General features: G+C 32.4%; 1 protein-coding gene across 1 annotated transcript in view; it reads left to right on the forward strand.

Moving 5' to 3' along the window:
• Nucleotides 1-8,565: 8,565 nt before the first annotated feature.
• LOC120767550 (tubulin beta chain) overlaps nucleotides 8,566-19,715 on the forward strand; it is a 112,602-nt gene continuing 101,452 nt past the window's right edge. Inside the window, exon 1 of the mRNA XM_040093714.1 lies at nucleotides 8,566-8,622. Within this exon, the coding sequence (XP_039949648.1) occupies nucleotides 8,566-8,622 (57 nt within the window). The remainder of the gene's footprint in view (nucleotides 8,623-19,715) is intronic.

A 19,715-nucleotide genomic window follows, 5' to 3' on the forward strand; every position in this document is an offset into this window, starting at 1 on the left:
TATGTGTGTATGTATGTACATATAAGCACGCTCGTTGCCACAAAGGTTTGGTGGAGCGTGTTGTGGCGAGTGCGCGTTTTGGGACGTGAGATGAGGGCCCGCGTACAGCATACGAAATGAGGCTGTATTGCATGTGGCAACAAAAGCAAATGTTAATTTTTGCTTAGCAGCATAGAAGATATGCCACAAAATTGCTTAAAAAGCAGCTGTATGACCTTAGACATATTGGCGCCACACATGCCACAAATGGCGCGCGACACGCGCAACAACATGGCTCATCAACACAAGCAGCAGCTGCATGGAGCATTTCCGAAATGCTAACTCTTATTATAAGTAAGTACATATGTATATATATTAATATATGTATATATGTATATGTGTATGTGTTTGTGCAACACTCAGTTTGTTATATAAATATTGAAAAATTTCATGCTAACTCGCCATAAAATTGCATAACATTGCTGCATTACCATGAGTGCTTATGCGTGAAAACAGTAGAGCAGTATCTGCAACAAACTCACAGCATCAATGATGCAACATGACAAATGCATACATTTCTGTGGCATGCCACCAAAACGCACAAATATTTCACATCAGTTTGATTGACCGCCGCTACAAACTTGCATACCGAGTTTTTGTTGTTGTAATATATTTTGTTGTTGTAAAAAATTGTTGTTGTTTTTGTAAAAAAAAATGTTGTTGTTGTACTAAAAATATGTTTTTGTTGTTATGCTGCTCTAACTTAAACACAAGCTAATATTACAACAACAAAAACAACACCAAATCGCATAACTAATGCAGCAGGTGCTCCACTTTGCCCAGTTGTCAGCAGCCTGACACAAACACTCAATTTCTGTTGTCTGTCAATTGCATTGTGGCATGTTGCGGTAAACTAGCCCATGTGGCGGCAAGCACATAACTAATAATATATCATTCGAAAATATTTGCTTTTACTTTTTCCATCAACAACAGCAATAAAATAGCATATAATAGCAACAACAACAGCGACAGCATGCAATGTGTGAGCATCTGATGTCAACAGCAGGCATCAACGCGAAAATAAATATTTAGCCGCCATGGCAATTGTGTTTAGCCACAAATATACCGTACACCGTAAAGCAAACAACAATGCAGCAGCCAATTGCGCTACACATACCCGCGTTTGTGGTTGTGTGTGTGTTTGCACCTGAAAGCGTTTTTTTTTTGCTCACTCATAAAATATTAGTTCATTTTTTCGGCTTTATAAATTATTTAAGTGTCAACGATTTGAAAACCTCAACACCTGTCAATGTGGTAAGTGAATGCAAACAAATGCACGCACACATGCGTAAACACGCATAAATATTGTGCGCAAACATATTTGTGGACAGCGCAGAGAAGTTTAATGGGCAGTTGGCGCTTTAAATCGCTCAATTTTTGAAATTAAATATATTGGAGTTGGAAATATAAACTTTGTTGCTTTAAGTTCGATGTTGACAAAGGAAATAAAATGAAATAAAGAAGTAAATTTGTTTTTGGTTTTATTGAAAACTCCATTCCCTTTCCTACTTTTTCTGAGAAGAAGAATAAACCACTCAGTGCCGATATGAGTTCACCTCACTATTATGCGAGAAAATTGATAGTTGTTGATATAATACTATGAGCAAAAAATAGTAAGGCTTTGTTCATAATTTTAAAACTTTTAATTTATCTTTCAAAATCTATGTCGTCCCCCTTAAAGTAATCCTCAATGGTCCCAATACACTTGTGCCAACGTTTTTTCCAATCCACGAAACAATTTTTAAAGCCAAAGTCCAATAGCCTTCAATGCGTATAGCGATTCACGTTTAATGTCTACAATTGACTCGAAACGGTTTCCCCGGAGCGGTCGTTCGAGTTTGCTGAAAAGCCAGAAGTCACACGAAGCAGAAAAAGGGGAATACAGTGGTAGCGACGCAATATTCGTTGAAAAATTGGCAAAAAACTCACGAAGAATCAATACAGGCTGCGACGGTGCATCATGGTGGTGCAAAAACCAAAAGTTTTCGACTCAGAATTCCAGATTTCAAACTTCACATATCCTCACAGGAAGAATCTAACGGTTGATATCCACAATCCAATGGCTCCAAAATGTGAAATTATCTGCTCGCCAAAGTCCAATGTTTGATGTGATGTGTGGGAAGCACCGTCTTGTTGAAACCAAATGTCGCCTAAAACACTAGCTTCAATTTCAGGCATCGTCAGTTGTCATGGTGCGATAACGGTCGCCATTGACGGTTACGTTCTCACCGGCGTCAGTTTTGAAGAAATGTGGACCGATGATTTCACCGGCGCACAAAACACACCAAACCGTTGTTTTTGCCTCATCGCTGAACTAATTTGGTTCGAAAACGTCGAATCTGCTTGGAACTTTTCAAGAGCACATAGATCGAAGCGATGTCGCTTGGAAAGATCGACCAGCTTCAGATCTTGCACATGCTGTATTTTGTACGCTTTTAATTTAAGATCTCGTCGCAAAATGCGCTAAGTCGTTCGTACATACGCATACGTCAGTCCGAGTTGCTGTGAACGGCACCGAATCGGCTATCCACGGTTTTCGTGTACACTTTCAACTATGACTGCTATATTTTCTTCTTCTTATTCGGTAGAATATTGTCCAATAATGAATGGGTCTCAAAATTGGTGATGGTGTTGCGAATAGTATGCTCAGTAGGCCGATTTTGTTGACCATAAGTTGAGCAAAAGTTTCAAATAGTTACCATGTCGTAACCAAAATTTTATCAATGCAAACCGACACAATGTGCTAAACACTGCATACTTTTAGGCAAGTATGCAAACTAACATCAAAGCACACACACATACTCTTGAATGTACACAGCAACGAAATAAGTGAAGAGAACAAAAAGTGGCTGAAGAGAGATCGTTTATAAGAGCGATTGAGCAAGTAAACGAAGAGATAATTCTGATAATATTGATAATAATAACAGTAAATATTGAAACTGTATGTCACACGCCAAGCGCCAAGCAAATAGTCAAATGTCTAAATGATTTTCGAAGCAAAACAAAGACGCGCCTGTGCCGAACGCAAGCACTTAATTATGCAAATAGACTATGATGAAAATTCGAAACATAATTTAGTACTCAAGAAAAAATTAATTAAATCCATGCTTTAAATGAATTTTTTCTAAAACGCTAAGTTCACTATTTTAACGAAGTATACATATTAACTTTTTCAACTTAGCTGTCAAAAATGTCACTAAAAGTAGTTCTGCGTGAAAGAGTTTGACGTAATTATATTTACTTGTGTCTCTTGTGTATGCGTATATTCGTTGTAAGCGGCTTATCACTTTGTATGCGACTCTGCGTCCATCTAGCTAAAGTGTGCGTTAATTGCTAAGCTTTAAAATGATTTAATATTCCTTATGTAGCAAACATTAATCACACTATTAGTGTATGATTATATGCATGTATTTATGTGCGCTTATATCTATATGTTTACAGTGAAATATGCATATTTTTGTTAACACCTCCAACAATCGGACCCCTCCCTTAAACGGACAAACATTCTGTGTAAGTAAACCGAGCAACCGAAATCCATATGCTGTCGTGTGAGAATATGCACCATCATATTATGTAAAAATATGAAGACGAACGTTGGCATGTTTGTAACAATTTTTAGCTTAATTTGATTATTTATTTGTTATTTTAGCATGAAAAGGTCAAAAATTATAAACCGTTCTGCATATTTACATTCGAACGACTTTTTGTTAATCGTCGAAATTGTTATATGAAGACAATAATATTGACATTGAGGAAATTGATATGAAAATGTTACTGAGGAATTATCTGACTGCGAAACCGAAGACCTAAATGAAGTTTAGTCAGTGTCCGGTTGTTGCAGGTTACACTATATGCGTACTATATGTATTATCGAACTGACGACAATTATAGTTAAAACTTAAATTAAATTGGTATAATATCATGTTAGTCTATTCCTATCTGATTCAGTCATATCAATTTCCTCATACCAGCCACGACTCATTGTTTGGAGAATTTAATATGTATTTTCTACTTATATTTGCTTATACCAATCTAATAAATTTATGACCATGGTTTGTTCGTTTCGCTACATTCCAAGTTTTGAAAATTACTCTAAGCCCTATTCGACCAAACTGAAAGTAACTAAGGTTTTTTTTATATGTCTATTATATCGACGCATTAATCCAACTGCCCATGTAAGCGGAGTAACTGGAAAAATTCTAAGTATCTTAATAAAGCGAGTATCCACTTCTGCTTTGAAGAGGCCAATAAAAATATTTGTTGTAGCCACGTCCACAAAATTGCGAAAAGGCAAGGACACATTCGGTTAAAAGGGCCTAGCACCGCGCTTCAATAAGTTTAATGTACTTATAAACTAATAAAAGTATACAGACCACACATTTGGGCATCAAAGCTTTTGAGAATTTTGTATAATTTAGTGTGAATATTAGTTTGAAAATGATTACATCTGTTTACAAAACACAGACATTTTTCTTACAACACTATCATTGACGGCAGCAGCTTATCTGCCTTTATACCAGATAGCTTAGATATCATCAAAGATTTAGTTATAAAACTCAGTCGAAATCGCTAACTTCCTTCATATAACTACTCTAATGATCTCCATCAATGACATTTTCATAACATTAAGCGAGATGAAGCTTTTCATTTTCTTTACAGGCTTCTCTCTGTTTAAGGGGCTATACCAGTGTGACACTTTCACAAAACAGTTTTTTTTTTGCTTTTCCGATAGTTTATATATTCAAAAATATCCTGTGAAATCGGCGAGGTCGTATCTTGAATAGTTTTTGGATGGCTGTGTTCTAAATAGCGACCGCTCAGAGGTGCAAACATACATATATCAGTGAAATTTTAAACGCGTTTTTCTCGAAACGATATTTTTCAAAATTGCTGACATTATAACTCAACGAGAAATTAACCGATCGACTTCAAATTAAAACTGGATATAGCTGAATACATTTGCTATACAATAGACTACGATCTTTTTGATTGGTTGAAAATTGTCAATTTGGCATTAAAAAATCCACAATTTTTTTCGTAAAAAAAAACGATTATTTTTTCAAAATTACGCCATTTTCTTAATTTTTGATATTTTTCAAAGATCGTAGTTCATTGTATAGAAAATATATTTAAGTTTAATAAATATTTTGAATTTTTTTGATTCAGCTACTCATTCGACCGGAATCATGCCAGCAGTTGAGGCACTTTTTTTCGGCACTTCCGCAGACAGCACATAACTCCGTTATTTTTCAATATTTTTGTAAAAAAAAATGTTTGATATAGCTAAAAATATACTTTATTACGTCCATAATACGTCGAAACATTCAATCTAGTACTTTCTTTTAAAAAAATTCACGAAAATCGCCTAATTTTTCATGCGTCACACTGGTATAGCACCTTAATGCTTTAGAAAATATAACTAAAAATTTGTAAAAAAAATTAAAATGAAAATAATAAAATTCCTACTTCCCAACTGTGCTTCGGTGTGATTTTTCAACTCCTCAAAAGTACATATATGGTTTATCTGTGAATAACTCTTCATTAGCTAATGGAACCCTAAAGGCGTACCACCACCTAATGCCTGGTTCAAATTAATATTTCTACGTAATAGCATCACATTCAATAAACAGTTAGATTGTGATTGAGTAATATTACATACAAATTCTTCAAACTTGCGCTACCAAACACATTACTGAGATTCTGCAGCAATTGACGCTCTGCTTTCACAATTACTCATCAAAGCAAATCAGGAAGGCTGCTGTGCAGCAGTTTGCCAAGAGCTTAAGCGTTGAGTGATCGTGCCGCATGAAAGCCAACCAACAAACCGGCATTTAACAACAACAAAAACATATATATATATATATATATGTATATGTATATATGTATCTATGCGCGCACTTAATAAATGCACATACATACATATATATGTAGAAATGTTTTTCTGTCGCTATGTATGTCAACTGTGTATGTGCCAGTCGTTGCTGGCGTCGACAATATATCACACGCTGATCGTGTTCGCTTTGTTCGCTTTTACTACAAATGCTCGCGCTCTTATCACACCGATAGCACACTACTCTTTGTGTGTGTTTGACAAAACAGGGCCAAATAAACCAGATACACAAAAACAAGAAATAACCAAAAACTGAGCGCATTGAAGCACAGCATAGTAATGGACAGGAGCGGATCTCACGGAGTAGTGGTGGCCCTGATAAAGAGATTGTGTTACAGAAGTAAGGGACAGTTAAATATTGTGTAGATGGTATTCCATAAGAACTTTAGTGAACGTATTAAAATTTTTATTATACAGCCTTAAATCTATGTTAATATCGTGATAGTAGGGCATTTAATACAAAAACAGGTTGCAAGATTGCCAACTATTTGGTAATTATAAGTCAAAATAATATGATTAGAAAATAAGCAGTAAAGGTATAAATCTAAAATGGTTTAAAACGCTTATGTACATATATGTTCGACCACTTATTGGCTAGAGTTCCAAGTTACTTTAAAATTTTGCAAAATTCGAAAATTATCAAAATATGGCTGAAAAATAGAAATATATCAAGAAACAAGTTAACAACATTAATTTTAGCTGCACTGAAGCTATAATATATGTATATATCCCTCACGGCTTCATAAAAGATTTGTATCATGATTTTGAATGGTCAGCTTGAATGCAGCCGATCTAAATAATGTATTCGTGAATTTCGTGAAGATTATTCGTGAAGACATTTTGCCAAATATAAAAGTTTTCCATATAAGAATTTGATTTGGATTGATCAGTTTATAAAGAAGCTATACTCTATAGTAGTCCCATATTGGCGAGTTCGACAAATGGGTAACTTCTTGGGTAGAAAAGAGAGTATGCAATATTTCCTATCGATATGTTAAATATCTTTGAGCATCTACGCCAATAAAAAAAGGAGATATGCAGACAGACAGACATGCCTAAACAGGTTGGGGTATAATTTTTTTAAATTTCAAAACCCAGAGAAGTTGTATGAAGTAAATACATATTATTTCTTAAAAAAATTATAAAATCAATTGGCACAATGTATGGAAAAAATTGCTTATATGAGTCTCCAACAGTATGAAAATTTAATGCAATAAAAGTAAATTGTTTTTTATACTTTTTTATTTTTAAATACGGATTTTAAACTAAAGTGATTTGAGAAAGCTTGAATTAAAAAAAAAATCGATAAGATATACTGTTATTAGAATATGGTTAAAGCACTAATGTAACTGAATTAAACCTAAGAAGTAACATACATACATATTTTCAGCAGAGTTGCCAGCTCGAGTTTTAAAGGAATAAAATGTAATGAGATAATTTTTTGAGAAGTATTGCCAACTTCCCGAGATTTTCCTTAAATTTATAAGACAAGAAAGAATAAGAAGTTTTATGAAAGCTCGTACATAAATATATTTTTTGAGGATGGATTTTAAAATCCTAAAATTCATGAAATTAACAAAGGTTAACAAAAAAATTATTCAATAAATTCCACCGCATTCATAAAATACATTTAATACGTGTTCGTATAAATGTTAAGATTATAAGCAGCAGTTTATTTGTAACCGAACAATGGTTATTATAAACAAATCCAATCCATCCTAGAATATTTCATCGGAATGATTAAAATTACTCAAGAAAAGCGCTGATATTCGAAAAAAAAAATTGAAAACAAAAATGTCATTTCCGTATTAAATTTACTTATCTTCATTTCTCTAACTCAAATCTTGCATTTCATCTAAATCCCAGCACCATCTTCGAAGCTAACGTATGTATGTATGTACATATGTATATGCTGCTGCAACACTCAGGCCCAACACTTTCGTTGCAACAAATCACTAGCTTCAGACAAACTTACAAACACGCATGCTAAATGTAGCACACTAACCCGATCACCAGACCGCTCGCAGAAGCTACAATTCTCCTCTTGCCTTCACCTTGTCAACTTGTCCGCAGTGCCGGTATGCACAAGCATACATACACACACACATGCACATACAATTCAACACTATTCACATAATAAACGCTCTCCGCTCTGCGACGACACTAGCCACGGTTGCCCGTCGAAAACAAGCCAGCCGCCCCGTGCAATGCCTGTTCATTGAGAATTTCGTTTCAGTAGTTGGTCGCATCTTCGAGATACTCGTTCGTACGGTTCTACGCTTTACACAGTGATATTCGCACGCGGTCACATACGTACATACATACATAAGGCAAATAATTGTTTTTGCTTATACTTTTTTGCGCTATCAATTTGTTTGTGCGTTTGTACGTGTGTTTTGCGACGACAAGTGGACGCGTGACACGCGAGTGCCCCCACATACTAGACATACATACATACATCCACGCATACATATCTGCAAACAATTGTTAATAGGCTGTTAAAAAGGCGTTGTAGTGCAGCAGCAACAACAACAGCAGCAAAAGTCACTAGGAAAAATCAATTGCATTCAATTTGCCAGTGTTTTTTTGTTTGTATTTTGTGGTGAAAAGTGTGTCTTTAGCACAACCAATTCAAAATGAGGGAAATCGTTCACTTGCAAGCTGGTCAATGCGGCAATCAAATTGGCTCAAAGGTGCGTGGCGCGAATATTTTTTTTTTTTGAGAGTTGCATATACATACATACATATATGTATGTTTATAATATATAAAAGTGTCTACAGTGGAAAAAAATTATAAATATATTTACTTTATTTTATAGGCCTATATTTTTAAATTTTTTCTAGTTTTGTGTTATATTTATTAAAAAATTATTTGTACAATAGTTTCAAATTTAACAAAATTATTAATCTTAATTAAACATTTTTTATAAATGTATTTTTTAAAATATTGAAACATTGTTCGATGATAGAAAAATATATAATACAGAATACTATAATGAATTAAAATTAAAATAAAATTTCTAAAAATATTCGCTCATGCTGGAAGAGAATATATGTAAATAAATATATGTGAATATAAAAATTATTTTTTTTAATTATTTTATTTTTTACATTTAATTTTTATAAACAAAATAATATTTTTATATTATTTTGAAACATTAATAAATTTAGACACACAGTATGTATGTATATATTAAAAAAATATTTAAAATTAAAAAAGTTTTTACTAAAGCGAGCAGAGCATTATGAGCATTAATTATTTATTTTTTATTAAAAAAAATATATTTTTATATTATGTATAATATTTTACAAAATGTATAAATATTTTCTATATGCCCAAATCACATTCTGAAAAAGAAAATAAATACTTCAGAAAATATTTTATATAAAACATAAAATTATTTGCTATATGCTAGAGGACCATTTTTTTTTTTTTTTTTTTTTGTAATTGCTAAAAAATCCTAAATTATCGTAAATTATTGTTTTAAACTTCCTAATCTTTCTTCAAAATCTCCATCGAATCCCCAAGAATTTCAAACATTTCTATTTCGTAATTTTTTTTTAATATTTTTTTCTTGCGTTCGTGGCTTTGCAAATACTTGGCAAGTCATTTCACCACAATAAGTGACGTCTGTCTGCTATTTTACACTTCCCTTCATTGTTGTATTATTTTTTGCTAGAGAAATTTTACTCTCTAATGTCTTATAATTAGCTCAGCTGTAGTGTTCCGGTACTATTTATAAACAATAACAAAAAAAAGCAAACAAAAAATGAGAGATTCTTTTTCGAATTTCTTTCGTTCATATTTCATTGTTGTTCGCTTTTTTACTTTTCTCTGTTTTTGTGCTGTTTTTGTGTGCACACGAGGTCGACTACCCGTTTGCCGCACACATGCAAAGCGCCTTTTCTAACCTCAAAAATTAATTTTTATAAAATTACGAGAAGCAGCTGCCGCCGAAGCAAATATAAAAGAAAATATTTGTTGCGAAAAATAATAGAGAGATAAAAAGAGGAATTGGAAGCCACCAAAGCCGGCAACGCTGCTGCTCTCCTCACCTGAACTACAATTTGGCGCTCTTATTTTAAATTATTATTACCCGTCCACCTTGTTTGTCATGTGAAAATCATGAGGTGAAAAAAATTGTACGTGTAAAGAATGGTGTAAGGATGAGAAAAATCGTGCATTTGTATGTTATCGCTAAGCGCATAATTTTGCTTTGCACTATCTTCCGTTTGGTCGCGTCAAATGACTAACAGCAAATACCGAGATACCGATTTTTAGTGGGAAACAGCTGCATGGGCGCACAGATACTGTATATGTACATTTGCGTGTGCTGTGTCACTTTGTATGCACTTCGCTGGCTTTCTAATGGCACGTAAGTGATTCTCGCTGGTCATGCGGTCGGCGCTCGTCGTCAACTCGTCGCTTTTCCTCATTACATTTTACACCGGCAAGTGTTTTTTTTTAACTGTGTGTTTGGAAAGTTCCATTTTTCTCATTTTCCTCTCTCATTTCTTTCTAGTATATTAAGATTTCCACAGATTTATTTTTCAGCCACAGCTCACAATTAATATGATTGCTGCCTTAATCGCCTTACTCGTAATTTGTTGTTGTTGTTTAGGCAATTAATTGCAATTAGAGGCCGTTCTTATTCAGTTGGAAAGCCGGTAGTGCAATGACCCAGACTTTTGTTCAATTATTACGGCTATATAAGAAATGTTTGGGATGATCTAAGACTATTCCGAAGAAAAAATTTATCTTTTGATAGATCGGACCCACTCCGTGACTTGAGAAACATCCCCAGACCACGTTGACCTTTTGGCCTTTGTACCAGCTTTAACTTCCTTTTCACTTCCTCTAAAATTGTACTTGGACTGATCTGGAAAAAGTACGCTCTTCCAGTTAATGTGAGCTTTTGCAAATTCAAGATGCGTTTTTCGATTTTGTTGCGATATGTATGGCTTTTTGGCACTTCTGCATGTTTTGGTTTCTAAGTACAGTATGAATTTAACGGGGCTTATTGAAATTAAGCTCCAAAAATAAGTAAATATAATTTAGTGCTTAAATTTTGTCGCAGCAAATATTCATATTATGCTATGTTTTTATACATCAAAATCTTATTTTATAAAAGAGGTCCAGCTCGATAAATTTTTGTTTTAAACATATAATCCTATTTATTCATATAAAAAATGTAAAAGTTTTACTATAATTTTACATTTTGTTTTTAACTAAATGTGTACAAGGCGAACTTTGTGCTTAAGTTTTGTACGACACTGTATGTCTCAATCAAATAACATCCGTGTTATTTCAAACAATCTGTGAGTAATTGCCCGCCTATAGTGGCAATATCCACGATTTCAGCTATGTTAGTAATACTGTTTTAGGTTAAATGGCGGCTATTTTGAAAGCTGATATTTTTAACTTATTTAATACAATACAGGGTCATATATCGTAGGTAAATTACTACAAAATAATGATAAGGCCGATTACGGAATCAAAATCCGTAACTAAACTAGAGTTCCTAAAGTTATTAGAAGTGCATACTAAGTTTCCAGGTTTACCAAATTCCCGAAAGACCGATAATTCTATCTGCCTACAAACCACACCAAACCGTTGTTTTTCTGGATGAAATGGAAGCTGTTGAATCTCTTCACGTTGCCCTATGTCCCGATTGCGGCAATTTTACTTGTTTACTTACCCATTGAGCTAAAAGTGAGCTTCTTTGCTGCCCAAAATCAATACATCACCCTTTATAAGGCAATGAATAAGGAGTTTATATTCAATTGCTATTCATTTTTTTTTCTCAAAAAGGTGTTTTTTTAGCGAACTTGATACACACAATTGTATATTTAAAATTATGTATTTTCGATATCCGAACAAAAAAACATAAGTAATTGGACCGCTTTGCTTATTGTCATCTAGAAATCAAAGCACAACTGAAATGGTTTACTTTCAAGATAATAACCATTGAACTAGAGTATCTTTGTGTTTAGTTTTTATCGTATATTGAGCTCTCTGGGGAACCAACAAGCACAACTCCAAGGAATTCGAGTGTTTAGTAACATAATCCACAATAACAGTCTAAAGTATAACGGTTTCAATCTTTTGCTTCTAAATTGAGCTGTCGACTAAATCTTATCATGACATATTATATCACCAAATATTTCACAAAGTCGTATTTCTTTATAAATTTTCAAACGAAAGATCATTTGAGTTTAAACTACATACTTATAAGTTATAACTGTCAAGACACTGTGGTTATGCTCTTTCAGTGGTTTTTGGATTTTCGTTTAAAGTTAAAAGAAAATGCATACTTTCGTTATATTTTATTTGGACTAAGCTTTTCTCATCCAGTGATTCGGAACATTTTTCAATTAAGCTGACTTTTGAAGTCACATAAACATTTTTCTTTTGAAGAAAAATGGCTCCAGCAAGAACGTATTTGTAAATTTTTCTTTCTCCGCATATTCTGGATTAATTAATGAGAGTTATTATATCTATAAAATCTTGTTTTCAAAGCGACAAGTAATAAGATTTTTAATGCAAATATGAAATTACTCTCAGTCACAAATTGAATCAGAATAAACTCGAAAATACTTTATTAAAATCGTCTTAAAACAGAAACTCTTTTACCTTCAAAGCAACAAATTTAATTCAAATAAATCACGTTATTAAATGTGGAATTTAATAGGAAATGGTCCAAAGTACGAAAACATATACTTATAGCGCTTTAAATATTTATTGAAACTTTTTCGATAAAATTGTGAAAAAATGTACACAAACAGCCACGGCTGACGCATGAAATTGCGGTCACCTTTTGTTGACACGACTTCTGTGAAGTAAATTTGTGCGATACGCCCAGTAATTTGTATATTTGTAGTAATTTGAAATAGTTTGTGCTTATGTATGAGTGTGATAACATAAATTGTACATTTGTACCCTGAAATTATATAATCAATTAAATTATTTACTTGCGCTGACATCATTTGGCGCTAACACGCATACTTTAAAACTTTATTATATACCAGATTTCCTGAAATAATATTTAAATATTTATTTAATATTTTAAACATTTAAACATACAAAAATTTACACGAACTTGTTGCTATACTCACGGTGCGATGTGTCAGCAGCAGTTTTAACCTTGTCAATGGAACAATTGTCGCACGCAGCCAAGCGTTAGATCGTGATATGTATTTAAATGTATGCGTGTCTTTGTAAAATTACTCATAGTAAGTAAAAATATTACTATTTTTGTTGTGACTAAAAAAATGCTCCAATTATTTTCATGATAATTATGGCATTTTCATAAAAACTGCGAGACTATCAAGCTATTAAAAGTCGTTTTACCCTATATTTATACCCCTTTGTGTGTGTGTGTGCGTATAATGAATTCGAATATTCTACACCATTAGTCAGAGTAGGAATTTTAATCATATTTCATATGTATCACAAACTTAATATATATAATTTTTTTTTTGCCGGTGATAAGCTATCACGCTGTGTGCTGCATAGAGCCCCTTCGGTGATAACAATAATTGAAATGATTAGGAGGTCTATACCTGTAGGTACAAACATATACGATATACTTACTATACAAATACTACAGCCAGAATACAGCAATATCTTCAAATGTAATTTTTATGGTGTTGCCTTAAATACCTCACACTGTTTATGGCAAAGCATTTAAAAACGGCATATGTCGATTTCCATTAAGCTATTTTCTGTGATTTCTATTTAAATTTTGAACAAACCCTTTAGCCATCTTTCATGTAAATTTGTTGAGCGAATGCCTACAAAGTATTAGTTGAGCCTAAACACAATGGTTAGGCTTTCAATATAACTTGTAATATACCAATTGTTCAATCGACATAAGTCCTTTTTATACCCTGAATAGGGAAAATTAAGTCTGCCACGAAGTTTGTAGCACCTAGAAGAAAACGTTGAAGACACTAAAAATATATACATATATAAATAATCAGCATAATGTGCTAAGTAGATTTAGCAATGTCCGCCTCTTAGGCTATATACATACATGTATACGAACCTATCGGACTGTTTTTGAGATATCGAACGGAAATTTTGCACACGTTCTTTTTTCACCAAGAAGCTTATCATTTGTCTCAAATGCCGATATCGGACCACTATAGCATATAGCTGTCATACAAACTTAACGACCGAAATCAAGTCCTTATATAGAAAACCTTTTCATTGGGCGAGATATCTTCACGAAAATTGGCATTAGTTATCATCCAAGGCAATTATGCAAACTCCGAAGACATTACTCAGATCAGACCGCTATAGCATATAGCAGCTTATGGTTATATACATATATGTAACTGTAAATACTACTGTGATCAAATTGAAAGGTGAATTTTTAATTTATACTTCGCGTGTTCTGTAAATTGGTAGTACCGTTAGTGACATCTATGCTAAATTTCACGTGAAAATATTCTTTAGTATTTGAGATACGCGTCGTTTTTTGAGGCTCTAAAAGCGAATTCTTCGATTTTTACTATGTTCGAATTTATTGAACAAAGAAGTGCGATAATGCACCATCTCATACTGCATTGGTTAGTCGTGATCACGTCGCCACATTTTCAACTAATATCGTGCCGCAACTACCGCTTCCGCCTGATTTACCTTCGTATAACTTCTAGCTTTTCACCAAATTCACATGACCACTCGAAGGACACCGTTTTGACCCAATTGAGATATAAAAGCTGAATCGAATTAGGCTCTGATGGCCTTCACGACGTAGGTTTTTTCCTAGTGCTATGATGACTGGAAAATTCGTTGGCATAAGTGTTTGCAGGGGAGGGAATTACTTTGAAGCAGATGAAATGAACACAATTCACCTTACAATTTGATCACAGTAGTTCATATTCACAGAAGTCTCTCTATCATACAATTAGGTGGCCGAGCGCAGTAGAATGTGTACCCATACTCTTGCATAATTGACAACTGCAAATCGCCATCGTTATCAAAGCAAATAAAAAATTATTCAATAAAGCGTAGAATTTCGCAAATATTTTGTTTTCTTAATAGCCGCAAGCTTGATTAAAAGCTTTACATTGCTTAATTAAACTCAATTAATGTTAAAAGTGGAAGCAGAGAGTTATGATTAAGTATATTTTATGCAACTAGGTACCTGACATGCTATTTTTTAAAGGTGATTGCAAAAACTATATGAAGAAATAAAGCAAAAACTTGAGGGTACAGCTAGAAGTTGTTCAACCGACACTTGTTCTACGACAGTTTCTGTTGAATTTGTGTTGGCAGAGCCACATAAAACTTCTCCCTGCTTTGCTTGACAGTTCATACCCAAAGAAAGAAGCGAAGAAAGCAAGCGTATGTCAAAATGAACGCTTACCTTCCGTGCTTCGCTCTACTAAAAATGGCGGCTGATACTTGTCAAAGCATAACAATATGAGAGTTGCCCAACATTTTGCTTTTCTTTGCTTTGCTTCGCCTGCTTTCGCCAAAAAAAACATCGAGCTTTTCTGTCAAAGCAAAGCAAAAATTGTGTATGAAACTCACAAGTTTATATTTAATTTTACATCAATTCATTGTCAATTATATCCTACACTTGTTTTTAATTGCTCTAAAGTATGTCAGTTTACCTTTCATTGGGCTATAAATTGCTCATTTTCTCTTGATTGCTTAAACAAATGTTTTTGATTTATTAAGACCCGATTCCATCTATTTGTATATTTTACGCAAGGAGTTGTTCAAATTGGACATCCTAACTTGCAGGTTAATTTGCTATTTAAGGATATAAACTAACCAGCAAATTCAAACTTTCATCGCTTGGAATCTTTAAGAGAAATTTCCTTACGCAATGAAAGCTTACCACTGCCTACTGGGCATTAATAATACTGCGTCCATTTCAGATTCAATCTTGACCGGCATTTTTAATTCCCTGACATACATTCACGTAGACATCAAAAAGTGACCGACTTTGATTAGAAATATTAGAATCAAATATTCTTAGTTGTTTGTATGGTTGCATTGTGTCTTAAACTAAGTTTGAAACTGAATTAGTCTACTTAGGCAACTTGACAAGCAATCAGCGGTAACCTGAAAAAATATTAGTAAAATATCTTATCTTGTTTTGTTTTTGTATTTTGTTCTGAGCTTTATCTCCAATGGTTACATAACCCTAAATCGGCAGTTGACTGAGAAATGTGTATTCTCTAGACTTTACATCATCAATTTAAGAAAAAAATTTAGCATAACAGGACTGTATCCTTCGCGCCAATCAGACAATGGGAATCAAAGCAATTTTATATGTATAACTCATATCCCGATATATTCGACATAAGATTTGTTAGCAAAATCATTATATTTAGTATATGGGAGTTGGAGTAGTATCGACCCAATTTTATCTATTTTTGCCAATACCATATCTATATCGAATAGTTTTAGGTGGCACATTACAACCGTTAAGTGAACAAAACTGCTATACTCTGTACCAACATGTTGCAAGTGTATAAACATAAAACGACTCACCTTTAACCTCTATATTTCCGTTTGTTAACTATAATGCAATCATTTCTATGAACCTTTTAGCACCCTTAATAGGGTGATCTCATACTCTACCATAAATAAGAAGATCGTTGTAATTTGTGACCTTACTACGTTGCTTATTTGTTTATAAACACCAATTATGCTTTTACTTGTGCACTTATTGTTAATGTTGTATGTGGTTTCACACGACTAATTTTACATATTTTCGCCGACGTCATCATTTGCGCAAGCAAACCTGTTTCTAACGCTACAAAGCAGAAATATAAAGAGTGTACTCAAAGAGATATGGCTGGTTGAGAGATAAAGAATGCGAAACACAATTCTAGAACAAGTGAAAATTGTACGGTCGATTGCCATATTAATGGGACATTGAAAATTCAGGATTTTAAATTAAAATTCTTAAATAATGCTCGGTGTAAATAAATTGGTATAAAATGTTGACACATAAATTGTTATAAATATTGAAAAGAAATGTTGATATAAATTTAGAATTTGGCATAAATTTATTTTACTTAAATAAATTTTCGGTATGAATGAGATGGTATAAAATATTGGTGTACAATTTTGGTATAATTTTTCTTGCATAATTTTTATTTAGTGAATTTCGGTACTAAACTGATGTAAAAATTTATAGAAAATTTGATATAAATTTATTTTATTTCAAACATTTTTTCATAAAGAATTTGGTATAAATATATTTTATATAAAAAAAATGTCTAATAAAAATGTGATACAAATTTATTTTGTTTAAAAACTTTTTTGGTATAAAAAAATTGGTATAAAATATTGAAGCATGAAGTGGTATAAAAATTTGGTATAACTTTTACTTTCATAATTTTTATTATAGAGAATTTCAGTAATAAATTGGTATAAAAATTGATATAAAATTTGGTATCAATTTACTTATTATATAAATAGCTTTTTGAACAAGAAATTGGTATAAATTTATTTTACTTAAAAAAATTTCATAAAGAATTTGATATAAAAGACAGGCATTAAATTGGTATAAAAATTTTTTGGCTTGCTAGTTTCGTTTAGAGTTATTTTTGCCCAATATTATATTTGGTATGAATATACTTACATACATATATACATACATATGTATGTATATTACTTAAAAAGATCATAAAGAATTTGGCATAAATTTATTTTATTTAAAAACTTTTTGGGTATAAATAAGTTGCTATAAAATATTGAAGCATGAATTGGTATAAAAATTTGGTATACATTTATTTTACTTAAAAAAAATTTCGGTGTGAATGAGACGGTATAAAATATTGGTATAAAAATTTGGTAAAATTTTTTCTTACATAATTTTTATTATAGAGAATTTCACTACTAAATTTGGATAAAAATTTATACAAAATGTGGTATAAATTTATTTTTTTATAAATAATTTTTTTAATAAAAAATTTTTGGACAAATTAATTTTACTTAAAAAAAAACTTTCATAAAGAATATATGATATATATAGATATAAAAGGCCGGCGCTAAACTGGTATAAAATTTTTTCAGCTTACTAGTTTCTTGTAAAGTTATTTGTGCCCAATATTATATTTTGTACTAAATTTGGCGTAGGTCTCTTAAAAAAATCAAGTTTACATTTTTATGTAATTTTGCTTAATCTTTCCAATATGTCACTCTATTAGTGCATATATGTATGTAGATACATAATTACAGTATACTAAATAAGTTGTCTATTAAGATCCTAAGTAATGATAAGTAATTTATCGGTCATTCAGTGTGCTTAATCGGCTTATGCTTTTATAATTTCACACATTAACTCCATTTATGTAGAAATATGTAACGCAACTTTACTCGACACAGATCCGTAAGTAGTGTTATCTTACGTAATGACAAATAATGCACGCTTCTAACATAAATTTTTACATATAAACAGCAAATACAAAGATGCATTCTGAGTGCTTACTGTCGAAGAGTATTTAAAGCGGCTTATTATGGCTTTTCTGTGCATTTTGAAATAAAAGAAGTACGAAAACTACCTGTACATAAATAATAACTACAAACGCTGTATAATACATAGTACATATGCATTTGCTTTATTGTAGCAAAAACTAGGTACAAAAGTAACAACTCAGCTGTCTTTTTTCGCAGCGCCTCGTCATTGCCCTTTGTATGCATATTATTTCTATATTTTCTCACTTAGCGCTATTTACATATAAATACCCTGCAAGCAATTGCAATGCTTCAAGTAATATGATTTTAAAAGTATATATTTTTGACGTTTCTGTCTCACATAAGAAATTGCCTTACTTACTGTGATACATGAGAGAACAAAAAAGAGTTTTATCTACTTGAATATTATACAAAAAGACATTTTTTTATAATCCGTTACCTTATTAAGACAGTTAAAGGTTTTTAACTATGCCAGTATGGCTGACCAGTTAATATTCTATTCGCCACTCAACAAAATTTGACAAATCGAAGACGTCTACTATAACAATAAATATTTTTGGAATCACTAGTTCAACATATGTACATTCAATAATATTTTTTACGGCGTATCAAGTTTAGAACAGTCATAATTTTTATCAGTTTCAAGATGGTAATTAACTTCTGGGAAGCTCCGTGTAAAATCTTAAATTAGCAAAGATGTAATAAAATATTATTAAAATTTTCCTGCAGGGCTCATACGATAATATAAACATTTTACATGAACTCGTGTGTTCACTACACGAGTATACATATGTATATAAGTTATATTATAGGCAATGAGAGCTCTGTCACTATCACGTCATTACAAAACTTTTGTACTAATAAGAAATAGACTTAACTCGTTGCTCTTGTTCTTTGCACCCAGATATAAGGTTGTCATATATTGTTACAGTGATCGGATTTAGTTCAAATATGAGCGTATCGTTACATAATCTATTTCCAACTAGACGGCAATTCCACAATACTCCCTCGTAGAAGCCACCCTCCTTATTTGCGAAGAACTCGGACAGCGTCTGGCGTTGTCATGGTGGAACATTATACCCTTACTGTTTGTCAATTTATAAATTTAAAAATTCTTCCTACCAATTTAGTTCACAGTGCTGTCTTTTTCTTCAGAAATCCTTCAACTTTTAACTTCAATCAATTTGCATAATGACGAGTTGTGGAAAAATACATATGTAATTAGAAGCAACAGGTCCATTTCGATATCCTTTATCGATAAATTATTTATCTCTCAATTGTTATAACTAGTCTTTCAATAGAAACGCTACAAAAGTAGACCGATAAGAGAATATGAGA

This window comes from Bactrocera tryoni, chromosome 1, assembly GCF_016617805.1.
Source record: "Bactrocera tryoni isolate S06 chromosome 1, CSIRO_BtryS06_freeze2, whole genome shotgun sequence".
Lineage (NCBI taxonomy): Eukaryota > Metazoa > Arthropoda > Insecta > Diptera > Tephritidae > Bactrocera > Bactrocera tryoni.